The sequence below is a fragment of the Podarcis gaigeae genome (genome assembly GCF_964106915.1).
Source record: "Podarcis gaigeae genome assembly, chromosome: 5".
In the NCBI taxonomy this organism is placed as follows: Eukaryota; Metazoa; Chordata; class Lepidosauria; order Squamata; family Lacertidae; genus Podarcis; species Podarcis gaigeae.
The window spans coordinates 30,317,836-30,332,661 of record NC_139681.1 but is presented as its reverse complement, the minus strand read 5'-3'; the positions used below and the strand labels follow the sequence as shown (position 1 = coordinate 30,332,661).

The following is a 14,826-nucleotide window of genomic DNA, read 5'->3' as shown; positions in this document are numbered from 1 at the left end:
TTAGGTCCAGGGAGCGAGATGGCGGGGCGCATGCGCAGAAGGAAAGCCTTCCAAGGCCGAGTGTGCAGTTTAGCGCTGTGTAATCCCACTCGTTGATGCTTTCGGCCTTGATAAGCAGGTGTTTTCAAGGTACCTGTTGCTAATGCTGTGCCAGTAAGGCCAGTGAGTTCAAAATAATGGGACCATAATTTAACGAAACTACCCGTGGAAAAAAAGGACATATGGCATCCCTACCAGCCAGCTACTAAGTCACAACTCACCACAATAGATCAGAAACTGTCTTATGTGTAAACACAAGTCTTTGTAATACAAAAGGAGCACGTTTAGTTTCAGGTGACAAAATACTGGAGAGTCTGTTAAGGAGCTTAAATAGCAACAAGGAGAAAATAAATAATGACGCTGTTTGCAATTGTGTCACATTGAGTGTAAGAAGCGTTGCCAGGGTCTTAAATATTCCTTCAATGGATTATTCAGTGAAATCCTATTATTGGCATCTGTCTGTCTCAAGAGGCAATGGAAGAAGTGTACCATATGAGAGCAGCAGGGAGGAGGATATGTCAAAGAGAGTTGAGACACAGCCTTGTTTCATGCCTCTCTTTCTAGGGAAGGTGTCCAAGGATGAACCAACATACTGGACAGTGCTGCATATGTTCTTCTGAAAAGATGCAATCATCTTGTAGAGCTTAGGCATCAAGTCTATCATGGCAGTGTACAAGGGGCATGTTTGCTCCCAGCATTTCTCCCACAACTGGTGCAGTGAAGAAGAAGAAGAGAAGAGGAGTTTGGATTTGATATCCCGCCTTTCACTCCCTTTAAGGAGTCTCAAAGCGGCTAACATTCTCCTTTCCCTTCCTCCCCCACAACAAACACTCTGTGAGGTGAGTGGGGCTGAGAGACTTCAGAGAAGTGTGACTAGCCCAAGGTCACCCAGCAGCTGCATGTGGAGGAGCGGAGACACGAACCCGGTTCCCCAGATTACGAAACTACCGCTCTTAACCACTACACCATACTGGCTCTGATGTTGATCTCTGAGCTCTAAAGCCACATGGTGGCTCGGGATATCGTATCATTCTGCATTGGGGAGGAACAGTCCTGTTCAAACTGACATTTATTTTGGGAATATGGGAAGGTGCTGAGGAGCCCCAGTGATTCACCTAGTTCAGGACTGTCTACACACTGACAGTGACTCTCCAGGGATTCATACAGAGATCTGTACCTGGTCCTGCAAGGGTTTGACCTGGGGACCTTTTGCATTCAAAGCAAGTAAGTGCTCTACTACTTCATATCTGATGTTTCCTCCCTTTATGGTCTTGATTTATGGCTACTACTAAAATGAGGCTGCATTTTAAGCTGTATTTTAATTAACTGTCCTGCCTCCTATTATGTTTTATTGTCATTTATATTTGGTGTTAGCTACCCTGAGCCTGGCCCTGGGCAGGGAGGGCAGGATATAAATAAATTATTATTATTAATATTATTATTCATTTACATTTGAAAAGTAAATTCCCCACTAGTCCTGGAATTGCAGTGCTCAGAGCATGGGGCGGCAAACTAAGGCCCTTGGGCCAGATCAGGCCCAATTGCCTTCTGGATCCGGGCCGCAGACGATCCGGAAATTGCTGTGTGGCTCGCCAGCTATGCGTTCTTTCCCTTTCCCTCTCCCTCACACGGCAGTGGCGGCGCCTCCTCCCTCCTGGTTTCTCCCTGCCCTGCCTAGAGGAGGAAGGGGGCTGGGCTTTGTTGGTGCCAGCAGCAGCAGCTCTCGAGCGGCTGCCATTTTAAGCAGCCTCTCTCTGAAGCCCTTTTGCACACCGCTCATCGTCCCTCCGCCGCTGCCAGCCCCTGCCGCTCGCAATACACAGGTAAGCAGCTCGTGGTGCTCTTGCATCATTCCCCTCCCCCAAGTATAGTCAGGCCTCCCACAAGGTCTAAAGGACAGTGGACCGACCCCCTGCTGAAAAAGTTTGCTGACCCCTGGCTCAAAGGAATGACACACTGCCCCCATCTTTCAGCCAGAGAACAAAGAGCCAATGGAAGGTTATACCTCCTGCCTCCTAGGAAGAATATCATGGAAAAGGGAAAAATAATCCTCACAATTTCCAATCGGTGTATCATAAGCCCTATTGATTTTAAAGTGATTAATGGGCAATGGGTATGTATGCTGGTTCCAAAGAACAATCTTAAACTCATAACTTTTATTGCATCACAGAATAATTGCCCCTTAATGTTTAAAACATGAAATACTGCTTGCCTAGGTAAACAACTGTTTCCAGAAAGGTAGCCGTAATCACCTGTTGCAGCAAAGACAACAAATTATTGTCGCACCTTAAAGACAATTTCTTACTCTTCAAGGTGAGGACTCTGTTTTTTTAAAAAATAATTATGGCCCCCAAACCTTATGGACACACTGGAATCGGCACTGCTGAACACACTAAGGCTTTTTTTCTGAGTAAATGTGTAGAGTTTCACATCTGTTGTGTTTCTTTCTACAGAGATAAACAGAAATACCATATTTTTCACTCCATAAGACACACTTTTTTCCTCCTAAAAAGTAAGGGGAAATGTGAGTGCGTCATATGAAGCGAATGGCGCTGCGCAGAGAGGGATTGCTGTGCAGCGCCTCTTCAGCGAAGCAGGAGGAGGAACGGAGCCCCTTTTGTTCTTCCTCCCGCTTCACTGAAGGGACGCTGCACAGAGCGAGAGAACTGCGCAGCGCCCCTTCAGCAACGCGCCTGTCCTCCTTCTGCTTTGCTTCGCGCAGCGATCCCGCTTGCTGTTCTGGCTTCTGGGATTCAGATTTATTGTTTTCCTCCTCCCAAAACTACGGTCTGGTGCATCTTATGGAGCGAAAAATACGGTAATTCTCCAAATTCAGTTAATAAAAATTAACTCCACACATAAATTAGCTTTTCTTGATGCTTAACCTTTAAAGAGGCCACCTTATTCTTTATATATCCATACAGTATATCCAACAGGTCACTGCAATGTTTCTTCCTAAAGTCCAGTAGCGTAGCTAGCTTGCGGCAGGGGGGCAGTCTGCACTGGGGGGGGGGTAGGGCACCATGGGGGTCTGTACTGTGGCACAGTGGCTGCTGTGCATCGGGGTTGGGATTCTGGGCAGCAGAGGAGTTTGAGGGCGGAACGGTGGTTGCCGGGCATTTTGGATGCTGCAAGGGGGCGGAGCACTTCCCATCCCTAAAATCCACAACTTCCTAAAAAAAGCTCAATAAGCTGGTGGTGGTTGCTACACTGCTGCTAAAGTCCCCAAAATATCGGAAACGGGCTCCACAGTAACTTGGAACAAGGCTTTCAGTGTTGCTGCCCCATTCTGTGGAGCAGCAACCCTGTTGAAATATACCAGGCATGCACTATCTGTACTTTCTAAAACAATGGAAGACGTTTCTGTGTGAACAAGGTTTTCCAGCAGCTCAAAAATCCTTTGCCACAGATGTTCATTTTGTATTGTTTTTAAACCTACAGTATATTCAGTTATTTTTTATATAGTTTTAAAAACCATTTCAGCTGTTTTTATGATATATTTGTAAATCACATTGACACACACGTAAAAGGGAATTTATAATTTCAGCAACAGTCATTAAAATAATGTTGGAATTTCTTATAAATATAGGGAAAATGTTAAAAATGTGATTGCTGGGCTGGGACATGTGAGGAAGAAAAAAAAGGAAAATAAGTGTTGGCAAAGCTACCAGTTTTTTGTACTCACTTGGTGTAACATTACACTTGTAATATTTCACTTGGTGTAATATTAACTCAGCCATTTATGCAACAGCTGAGAAGATGAGTCAGCAGTTTGCAAAACGCCATTTTTAAAAGCAGCCAAGAATAAGGGAAGAAAATGCAGATTTCTATTTTCACAGTTGATGCCTTTACAGATCAGCCATTTTCTGGAAATCCTGCAGCTGTTTGTCTTCTTGAAGATGTAAGTTTTTGAAACTTGTCTTTACCAGAATGCTGATGTTTGTTAGGCTCAGTGGCAGAGCATCAGCATTGCATGCAGAAGTTCCTAGGCTCAGTCCCCAACATCTCCAGTTAGTATTGCTGGGAGAGATGTTGCCTGAAACCCTGGAGAGCTGTAGACATAATGAGCTAGATAAACCAATGGCCCGACTCAGTGTAAGGCAGCTCCCTACATTACAAAACTTTCCTGTGTGTGACTGGTGCCATTTATGTTAATTTTTAGTGATGCTTTTCTTGACTAAGGATTGGTTTGTTGTGGGTACAGAAAATTCCTGTGCTGTTTATCTGGCCCAGGGTTTTTCAAAAATTCCTGCCCTCAGGAAACTTTTCACAGTAATGTCAAGACTTCCCAGGAAGCATTTATGCAGTTAATGTTTCCCTCACTGCTAGGTTTTCTAGAGTTTTTTAGAACACAGATTGAATTCCAAATTGACCTATTTCATAAGCACTGGCAGTCTTCTTTATGAAACAGTTGTGCACAATTCTTAGATTTAATCTGATTTAGTCGTATTGATTTCAACAAAGCCAACCCAAGGTATTTTGTCACCCAAGTATGGTTGAAAAATGTCGGTTGCTACTTTTTAAGGTGTTCCAGCCCCTTCAACGGCATGGCATCTGTTTATGATCTGTGATCATGACTACAGTAATACCTCTGGTTACGAACTTAATTCATTCCGGAGGTCCATTCTTAACCTGAAACCGTTCTTAACCTGAGGTACCACTTTTGCTAATGGGGCCTCCCACTGCCACCGCACCGCCGACACACAATTTGTGTTCTCATCCTGAGGTAAAGTCCTTAACCCGAGGTACTACTTCCGGGTTAGCGGAGTCTGTAACCCGAGTGTTTGTGACCCAAGGTACCACTGTACTGCTGTGCCACAATCAAGAAGTAGAAAATAACCTTGGACCAGGCAGTGATCAGGCCACTCCTATGGAAACTGTACCTGGACCCTGAAGATACTAACATTCTAGCCTTCTTGGACAAATATTTGAATGTTTCTAGGCACTTGTGGATGATAGTGGCATTTGAAGAACTAGATCCCCTCATTCAGAAAAGCTCCTCCATAAGAGAAGGCAGTGGATTGACTCCAAAAAACACATGAAGGTCATAAACCTGGTGCCTACAGGTGCCATGGCTCCCTCAGGTTGACAGTCTTAGATAATGTACTGGATGGACCAATAGTCTGACTCTGTATAAGACTTTGTTCCTAACGAGTTCTTTTCCTGTTTGTGCATGTGTTGCCCACTGGATTTTATTTGTGCCTTTTGCCCTCTGTGTCCCTTGCACCCTTATCTGCCTTTCTTTGTGCTCTGTGTCTCCCTGTAATCTCAGCACTTTCTCATATGTTTGTAACCTCTGTCAATGAATTCTTCTTGTGCCTGTCTGAATCCATTGCTCAGCAGCTTTTTTGGCTGGTGTTTAAGAATGTTTGGCCACACAGCTACATTGGCTGTGCTCAGGAGTGGTGTGCCAAGGATTCAGTAGCGCAATTGGCATGCCATCTCTCAGTCTCTGGATGCCCATTTGCAAATATGTACTTGTACAGTGGTACCTCACGTTACATATGCTTCAGGTTACAGACTCCGCTAACCCAGAAATAGTATTTAACCCGAGGTACCACTGTATTTTGAATCATTAAACCTTGGACCATGTATTGCAGAGCTTTCCAAACTTTTCATGTTGGTGACACACTTTTTAGACATGCATTATTTCACGACACAGTAATTCAGTTTTACTAGCCAACCAGAGGTTAAACTAACCACTTTTCAGCCCCGAAAGGAGCGTGGGGAGCGTTCATGTGACACATCTACACACTGCAGCTGACACACTAACATGTCCGACGCACAGTTTGGAAAGCTCTGATGTGTGGTTTGGCTAATTTTCTAGAGTTATGTACCCTCTGCATATAGGTTTTTTTTTTGTTTCTCCATGCCATGCCATACAGCAGGCTTCCTCAACCTCGGCCCTTCAGATGTTTTGAGACTACAATTCCCATCATCCCTGACCACTGGTCCTACTAGCTAGGGATCATGGGAGTTGTAGGCCAAAAACATCTGGAGGGCCAAGGTTGAGGAAGCCTGCCATACAGGAAGGATTGTTCCAAAGCTGTTTGGGGGGGGGGCGGCAGGGTAGCCCAGATTTCCTCATCCTCCCATCTTTTATTGATTTGTCTTTTTGGGGGGAGTGGGGGTACAGAGACATTTTGATCTCAACATCACATTTTCCTGATTGTTCCCAAGCTGTTGGGGTTTTCTTGGTAGGGAGAGGGAAGGAGCCCAGTGCAGAAGGATCATAATTATTTTCTTTTTCTGGATTGTTCCCAAGTTGCTTGAGGCTGGGGGAGTGCAGAGTCATTATCATAACCTTTATTATCACCATTATTATCATGTTTCCCCAGATTTTTCCCAAACGTTATGGGGGAGGCATTTCAATGCATCATTAGTAGTACAGTAGTACCTTGGAAGTCGAACGGAATCCATTCTGGAAATCTGGTCAACTTCCAAAACATTCGAAAACCAAGGCGTGATTTCCAATTGGCTGCAGGAAGCTCCTTCAGCCAATCAGAAGCTGCAGAAGCCCCATCTGATGTACGTTCATAAACTGGAACACTCACTTCTGGGTTTGTGGCGTTCAGGAGCCAAAACGTTGGACTCACAAGGTGTTCGGGATCCAAAATACGACTGTTATCACCACCGTTTTTTCCTACCTAGCCTGCTGCTGGGATTGTTCCCAAGTTGTTGGGGGCAAGCACAGCACGAAGGCAGAAACATTATTAATATCATCTCATGCACCCTAATTTTGGCATGATCGTGTTTATTTAGTTGAATGAATAGGTCCCCCATAAAGGACTGTGCACAGGGCCCCGCAAACCCCTGGGTCAGTTAGGCCAAAATAAGAAAACACAGGATTGCTATATTTCAAAATTACCACAAGATGGTGCTAGTTAGTTTTCTGAGTTTGTGGGTTTCTGTTTTGCTTTGCTTTGCTTTGCTGGGTCATATCAAGTGATCCAACTTTTTCACCTCATGTCATCCAGTTTTCTTAATATTTTGTACACTTGCTGAATGATCAAGACTAAGTTTAAATCTAAAATTTTAATTTTTTATCCAGTTTGTGATGAACTTAAATGTAGTTTTGATCATTCAACTTAGTTTTGATCATTCAACAAGTGTTTTTACCATACTTCCAGATTTTCCTAGACATCCCAGCAATTCGCGCCCTGCTGTGTCAAGGGAATTCCAGACATATTGCATGGTATCTCATAAGGAACTAACTCCTAATGGCAGAGGCGATGTCTGGGGTGGCTTGCAGGTTATTTTATTCCTACTGCTTCTGCATCTCTGTTGAATAAGAAACAGTACCATGAACCCATTTAAACTTCATGTGCAATGCTAGGCTCTTTGTTTATCAGGTCTTTTATTTTGCTGTAAAATAAATAATACCAATTCACGGGCAATTATTTGATTTTTTAAAAATAGGAACTGGAAGAAGGTTGGCACCAAAAAATAGCAACAGAAATGAACCTCTCAGAAACGGCATTCATCAGAAAACTGGATCCTACTGATGACTTTACAAGAAGTAAGACTACATTAAAATAAGGGGTAATTTTTCAGTTGACTTCAGCAGAGGGTAAATCATATCCCCTGCTTAAAAATATTAAGGAAGGTTGACACTTTAGTTAGTAGACTATAATGTAAGTTGAGGCAATAAATACTTGGTGTATAAACATACCACAGACCTTATCTGGTTTAACAGTTAAACTTTTTTCCCAAGGAACCCTGGGAAATCTACAATTTCTAATGTGGCAGAGTGGACTGTATTGCTTAAAACTAAAGCAGAGAGATACCACTGAATGCTCCTTTGCATAAAATCTCCCTGCAAGCAGAAAAGTAGCAGAAGGTTTGACACAGATTAGAATTTTCATTCCTAATCTGCTAGCTTTCTTACAGAGAATTAAAACAACAACTCAGAGATGCATTAAGAATGACATCTGTCACATGCAACCTGGAGTGGTGTTACCAACTCAGGAATGTGCCATCTCATTTTGTAGCACAGGCAGTCCAGGGAGTAGTTCCATCTCATTTTCTTCATCTTGGAAGAATTTTAATCTGTGGAACATTTTTATCACCAAATAGCTGACACACACAATAGCCTATAGGGAGGCTACTGATTCATCTTCTCAAATACCTACCACACCCATACTTCCATTTTTAAAAATTAATATCGGACATTGGCATGTTACAAATAGATGGCTGTTTTCTTTCTCTTTTATCAAAGAAAACCACAGGTGTTATGTGGAAAGGGGTTCACATGCAGTAACACTATAAAAGGGCAAGTAAATGGCTGAAAATCTGGTGTGATACAGCCGTAAAGCTACAGGAAGAGTTTACTGTAAGCCTGACTCTTGAATTTTCTTTTCCTAGGTTCCCATTTTGGATTAAGGTGGTTTACACCAGCTAAGGAGGTCCCACTCTGTGGCCACGCTACCCTTGCCTCAGCAGCTGTGTTATTCCACAACAAGAGTAATTAACATTTAAGCTATAAGTTATTTGCAAATATACCTTTCAACCTATATTACAGTTATATGTTTCTAATTTTAAAAACAGAAAATGTGAATTCAACCCTCACTTTCGTAACTCTGAGTGGAGAATTAAATGCAAGACAAGCAGGCGATCGTATTATCCTGGACTTACCCCTTTATCCTACTTATCCACAGGTTAGATAGACTTAAATTGCCAGCATTTTTCCAAAAGATTAGTTAAGAGCAATCATTATATACATATTTATTTCTTTTCATCCAGGATTTCCAGGAAGTGGAAAAGTTAGTGAAGGTAATTAGTGTAATCCTTATATTATTTATTGTGATTTTATTAAATGTATAGTGAATAACACAGAGTATTCCAACAATTCAACATCATCATCCTTATTACTGCACTGTACACTTTTGCAGAGTGAGGCATGTCTAACCCTGCAAAGGACTGGCGGTAAACCTCTATGTCAGTGGTTCCCAATGACTACAGATCTCCTGTTTTTCCAAAGCCAACCCATCAAGCCCCTACTTTTGAAAATTTTGATATATCTGTGGTAGCTTTTGTTACGTGAATGGTGCCATGGACACCCTGGGTTACATAGACCCCCCCTGGGGTCTACGGGCCACCAATTGGGCAGCACTGCTCTATGCCATACACATTTTGCATCGTCTCTTTCCCCATGCCATATTGGCCTGCATGTAGCAAGCATCCTCTGTACCTCAAATTATGCAGATGCAATTTGAATGTTTATGAAACATTTAATTAATCATGGATGCTAGCTCTGTGATAAAAGATTTTATTCCAGGTAGTACCACTATATTAGGTTAGTTACTGTGTCCTTATTGCAAAATTGTTCCGTTAATAAAGTAGGGAAAGTCTGTGGTTTGTGGTGAACAGAACTGGGCTCAAATCTACATTTGGACATTAGGTACACTTTGGGCCTGACCCCAACTTTCAGTCTAGCCTACTGTGCAAGGCTGTTGTGAGGATAAAATGGGATAATCATGCACACTAGGGGTTACATTAGAGAGTAAGGGTGCTTCTTGGTTTTTGACAGATCCAATTAAAGGAGTAGAGACTGGGCTGCATTAATAGTGTCAAGGTACTGTGGGAGGAGATGAAAAGTGAATGTATCTCTCCTTTGGGCTTTGAAGATCTCAGCCAAATTATCTCTGAGCTCTTGGGCATCAGTCCATGTGTTTAAAAGTGGCTTCTCCAAATGTTCTAAACAAACTAGGAGGAATCTGAGTGAGCAGACAGAAAGCACATGTAGGCTGCATGTTCTCTTTCTGTGTTTATTTGCACCATATGAAGCTTGAGCCCTGTACGTCATCCTGATGCAAAGATGAGTAAGCTCTCTCTGCATCTGGAGCACACACACAACTTATTCCAGAGGAGAGGGGTTTAAATTTGGGTTCTCAAAGTGTTAAGAAGAGGAAGTCATCTGTCTGTTCTCCCACACGTGTGCCTAAAATGTGTGCATCCTTTGATTTGACTGAGAATGTAATGCATCCTTAATGATTGTAATTTAGGAGATGCTCTAGTTCTTTGGGGTTCATCCTGTAATATTTTATTACCAGGCAGCTGTAGGCGATATGAATGTTCAAGATGTTCGCTATTCTCCTGACACAAAGAAGCTCCTTGTCTGCCTCAGTGATGCTTATGGAAGGTATATGTGTTTTTCTACAAAGTTCATTAGGTATTAGCAAGGCTGGGGAATATTTGGCACGCCAGATGGTTGCTGGATTGCAGCTCCCCTCATTGTTGACCATTGGCTGTGCTGGCTTGGGCTGACGGAAGTTGGACTCCAACAATGTCTAGGGGGCCATAGGCTCGCCATCTTTGTTATATGTAAATTAATGTGAACCCCACCTCCCCTCCTTTGATGCCTTATTCTGTTTGACTGGCACTGCAAAACCCCTGGAGGGCACCAGGTTGGTGAAGGCTGTTGTAGACATTATACCAGCACTGGGCACTTGCTCTTACTGTCGCTATCCTTACTTTAGATACCCAGAACTGCAGTATGTTTCAGCTCATAATTGTTCTCACTGGCATGTTTTAGCTTTAAATTTGCATACATAGGAAAAATATATTTAAATGTTTAACATTTCATGCTTAACCTCAAGGTCTGATTTGGAGAAAATACAAGTGAATGGCCAAGAACTTTTGCTGGCTGAGAAGACTGGGAAAGTCCAAGGATTAATAGTCACAATTAAAGGAGATTTCCACGGAAAACATGAAAGCTATGACTTTTTCTCTCGATACTTTGCTCCATGGGTTGGAATTTTAGAAGATCCTGTCACAGGTGTGTTTGTGTGTTTAAGCAGGGCTTTGCTCTCATTTTTATTAAACATAGGGGAATAATTCCTGTTGGAAGCTTTACGTAAAAGTAAAGGGACCCCTGACCATTAGGTCCAGTCATGGCTGACTGGGGTTGCGGCGTTCATCTCGCTTTATTGGCCGAGGGAGCCGGCGTACAGCTTCCGGGTCATGTGGCCAGCACGACTAAGCCACTTCTGGCGAACCAGAGCAGCGCACGGAAACACCATTTACCTTCCCGCCAGAGCAGTACCTATTTATCTACTTGCACTTGACGTGCTTTCAAACTGCTCGGTTGGCAGGAGCAGGGACCGAGCAACGGGAGCTCACCCCGTCGCGGGGATTCAAACCGCTGACCTTCTGATCAGCAAGCCCTAGGCTCTGTGGTTTAACCCACAGCGACACCCGTGTCCCTTCACCACCCGCGTCCCTTGTTGGAAGCTTTACTATGTACAAAATTCAGATGAACTGCTGGGCTACTCTGCTGTAACAAAAAACAAAAAAAGCCAATGATACCTTTAACAAATGAGCACAATGAGCTTTTACTCTCATCAGATACATCTGTTGAGGCAGGTTTTTGCCTATGAATGCCCATGGCCAAGCATTATTTGTTATATGTAACTATATTGGATTAACATGATAGCTTAAAAAAAATACATGTGTATATAGATGTGCCTATTTGGTGTTTAAAACCCTTAAGAGATTCTTGAAATAGAAAAGTAAATGAATCAACAATAAAATGGATGCTATATTGTTCAGGAGGACCACATGCACATGAGTGAGTTTTAGTTTTGGTATAATTTGAAAGGTTGACCTAGAACCAGTGAAGGACAAATAAAAATAAAATATACCACAATCAATATTTATAATGGCTTTTAACACACACTCAAAAGCTTGGAGTTTATGGGTTCTTGTTGTTTAAAAAACCAATTTGATAAAATATGGTCATCTGTCAAGTCTTCCCACTCTACCATGTTGAAGAAACAGAGTCCTGGAAGGTAATATTTGTATACAGCCTTATACCCTTGGATCTCAGGACGGTTCAAAAAATAAACTCACATATAAAAATCACAATGTAAAAAACAGAAAATACATAATAAAAACAAAAAAGCAATGACAACCCAATAATCCCCCTTTCCACAATACATTTTAAAAGGGCATCAGATGTCAATCAGCCAAAGGCCTGGTTAAAGATAAATCTGCCTTCTTTCTTCAATTCTGGATGCTTCAGCCCTCATGACTGCAAGGTATGGAGGAGAATTCTAATGTGTGGAGATGTTCTGCACATCCTAAAGGTCTTTGCAGAATACTGCCTTTCCCCATGTGACAGCCAGTTTGCAAATGAGGATAATAATTCAGCCTTACCTTACTGTGGCATTATTTTTTTAAAATGCATGTGGTGTGCTTGGAACCCTAAAAATGTTACACTTTTTGGGTTATGATTATTACATCTTTTCATTTTCTTTCCAGGATCTGCTCATACTGTCTTAAGTAGTTACTGGTCACAACAACTGGGGAAAAAGGAAATGTGTGGTAAGAATCTCTCTTCAATTATAAGAATAAACCTTAGGGCTCAATAATTTAATAAATGTAATCTGTTAAAAATAAAATCCGCAGAAACTTTAATTACACATTAATTTTTCCTCCTGTTTAGCCAGAGGGTCTGAAGGCAAGCAAGGGTTCAGGAATGTATATGGGCACAGTGCTGTGCAAGGATCTCAGGTGTATTAGTTTTTCCACCCTTGCCAAAATTGATGAAAGAAGAAATTTAAACCAAGCTGTTTTTTCCAGTTTGCATGCAGCAGGCTAAAATTACTGTGGCTTTCCTTCTAAAAATAAGAACCATAGGCAAGTGAAGATGATATTGGTCACTTAAAATCAATGGTAATATGTCTTTCAAGCCTGGATCTAAAGAAATACTTGTACAGTATTATTTTTAAGCTGTTTGGCTCTAGATGAGTTAACTTAGGGGATTTGCTGTCTCCATATCTACTTGAAACTGCAGATCAGTTCACACATTACTCTGGTGTGGGGTAATTTTGTGCTCACTCAGGAGCAGGGCCATGCGTTTAGCCTCATCCCCTGCATCCTTCCCCCAGACATGTGTTCCATGTGGTTGTCCGTAAAGGAATTCTTATATGTAAGACCTTACATGGGAGCAGGAGATCGTGCATTAAGAGTTCCTTCACAGAGCTGTAAGTTCTGAAGAGACACTTTTCTTCCTAACTCAAAAACATGCCTTCTTTGAAGGCTCTTCTCTGGCCCCCAAAGGTGGAGGGAGCATGAGGAGAGACTGTGCAGCATATAACATGCACATAGGCAGCAGAGTTTTGTGGGGGCAGGTGGAGTTTGCATCCTCCCTATTTGCTGTCTAGGGTGAAGGCTTCACCATAGCCTGTCAGTGGATTGGCTCTGCTGAGTTCAGTAGTTCCATAGAGCTTTCCCCTTTCTTTAACCCATCTGCTGCTCATTAGCGACAACCAAGCATTGCAGCATGCATCGTTCATGGGGAACACAGATAATAGGGAATATAAATACAAGCCTCCCCCCTCTCTTTGTTTAGCATTTCAGTGTTCTGCTCGTGGAGGAAAGTTGAAGATTCTGCTTCGGCCTGATGGAAGAGTAGACGTCAGTGGCCAAACAGTCATTGTGTTGAAGGGTTTTTTGACCATTTAAGAAAATACGCTGAAAAAAGGAAAGAGAAATAAAATGAAATAAAGTTCTTCATCATTACAAATTTCCATTTCTTCTTATCATTGCTGATGCAAATGAATATTTTACAGAGAAAACGACTACTTAAATCAAAAGGCAAAATGGACATAATTCAGAAGACAGGCAATTTAACTGAAGTTTGATTTTATAGTTTTATCTGATTTTTATTTGTTGCATTGCATATTTGTAAACTGCCCTGAGACTATTGTGGTATATAATTTTTTAAAAATTAAAATAAAATAAAATGTTTGTATATTTTTATTTCCATTACTATCCTTTTCCGTGCTATCCTGGCTGCTTGAGCCAGATCATAACAGATTAAGGAACACATTTATTTAATAATGTGTTGCAATTTCTGTCCAGCCCCTTTGTAACTGCTTGGGACAATTCATTCCATGACTGTTTAATCCTATCCTGGTAAATAGCCCTGCGTATATAAGCTTGAATTTGGTAGACCTCTAAAGCAGAGTTAGAGACCGAATGCAATTCTCCAGACCTCTACTTCATAACATCCTTTTGTATTTTTTCCTGGCTGGAATGTGCCCTTGAACTCTGGTGATGCCTCTTCCTTTCCCGTATCGAGGATAGAGAATGGTGTGTGTGTAGAAGCTAGTCTGTTGTGCGCTGGTAAGATTTATATCAATTGCTCCACTCATTTTTGCCTCTGCCCCTACAAGCTTCAGCATCACATGGCCCCCAGAAGGTTGTCCAGAAGGGAATGTGGTTTTCAGGATGAAAAAGGATCCCCAACCCTATTCTAAGGGATAGGAGGTTCATAACATTCTCTAGAAATGCAATTCAGGCCTGGTCGCAACAGTCTCCATTATATTTGAAATCAAGTCTCAGAAGCAAGTAAATCACACTCTGCAAGTTAGAGTTAACTCTTTATAAGCAAGAACATGATTTGCACAGACTTGGCTGAGTGTCAGGCCTAATGAGGACAGAAGCTCATCCCTGGTATGGCTGACCCCATGGATCAGTTGCCAAGACTAAAAGCCCCCACCTCCCCATAGCTGTCTTAAGTCCCCTCCAGGGTTTGTCTAAAGCAATATGAGACTGCGCCTGCATGAAGCTAACTTCTTCACCCTTTTTATGCCTCTTCTTGTTCTAGGGAACTAGAGGGGAAGGGAGCTTGTTGCAGCAGGAACGGGTGACTCTTCATCAGCCAGACTGATCTCTCCCTCTTGGCCTCTCATCCCCCTCTCCTGTTGCAGCTTCTGCCACTGATTCTGGACTTCTTTTTGCCAAAGACTCCCAACTTCCACCTCCTCCTCCCAGTCTCCT

The 14,826-nt window shown here is 42.3% G+C and overlaps 1 protein-coding gene across 3 annotated transcripts; it reads left to right on the top strand.

Annotated features, from left to right (window-relative positions):
- The first annotated feature begins 7 nt into the window (after positions 1–7).
- Positions 8–13,795, top strand: PBLD (phenazine biosynthesis like protein domain containing). Of its 3 annotated transcripts, XM_083740630.1 has the most exons (12): positions 8–129; positions 1,091–1,263; positions 1,675–1,862; positions 3,791–3,940; positions 7,459–7,558; positions 8,404–8,502; positions 8,587–8,696; positions 8,782–8,811; positions 10,092–10,180; positions 10,638–10,816; positions 12,301–12,363; positions 13,394–13,795. In XM_083740630.1, exons 4-12 carry the CDS (start codon positions 3,857–3,859, stop codon positions 13,504–13,506), a joined length of 867 nt encoding a protein of 288 aa, XP_083596756.1. In that variant the 5' UTR covers positions 8–129; positions 1,091–1,263; positions 1,675–1,862; positions 3,791–3,856; the 3' UTR covers positions 13,507–13,795. The 3 variants fall into 3 exon arrangements, with proteins under 3 accessions (XP_083596756.1, XP_083596757.1, XP_083596758.1); XM_083740631.1 differs by lacking the exons at positions 8–129; positions 1,675–1,862; positions 3,791–3,940 and having other exon boundaries at positions 1,146–1,263; XM_083740632.1 differs by lacking the exons at positions 8–129; positions 1,091–1,263; positions 1,675–1,862; positions 3,791–3,940 and adding an exon at positions 5,599–7,204 and having other exon boundaries at positions 7,339–7,558.
- The last annotated feature ends 1,031 nt before the right edge of the window (positions 13,796–14,826 follow it).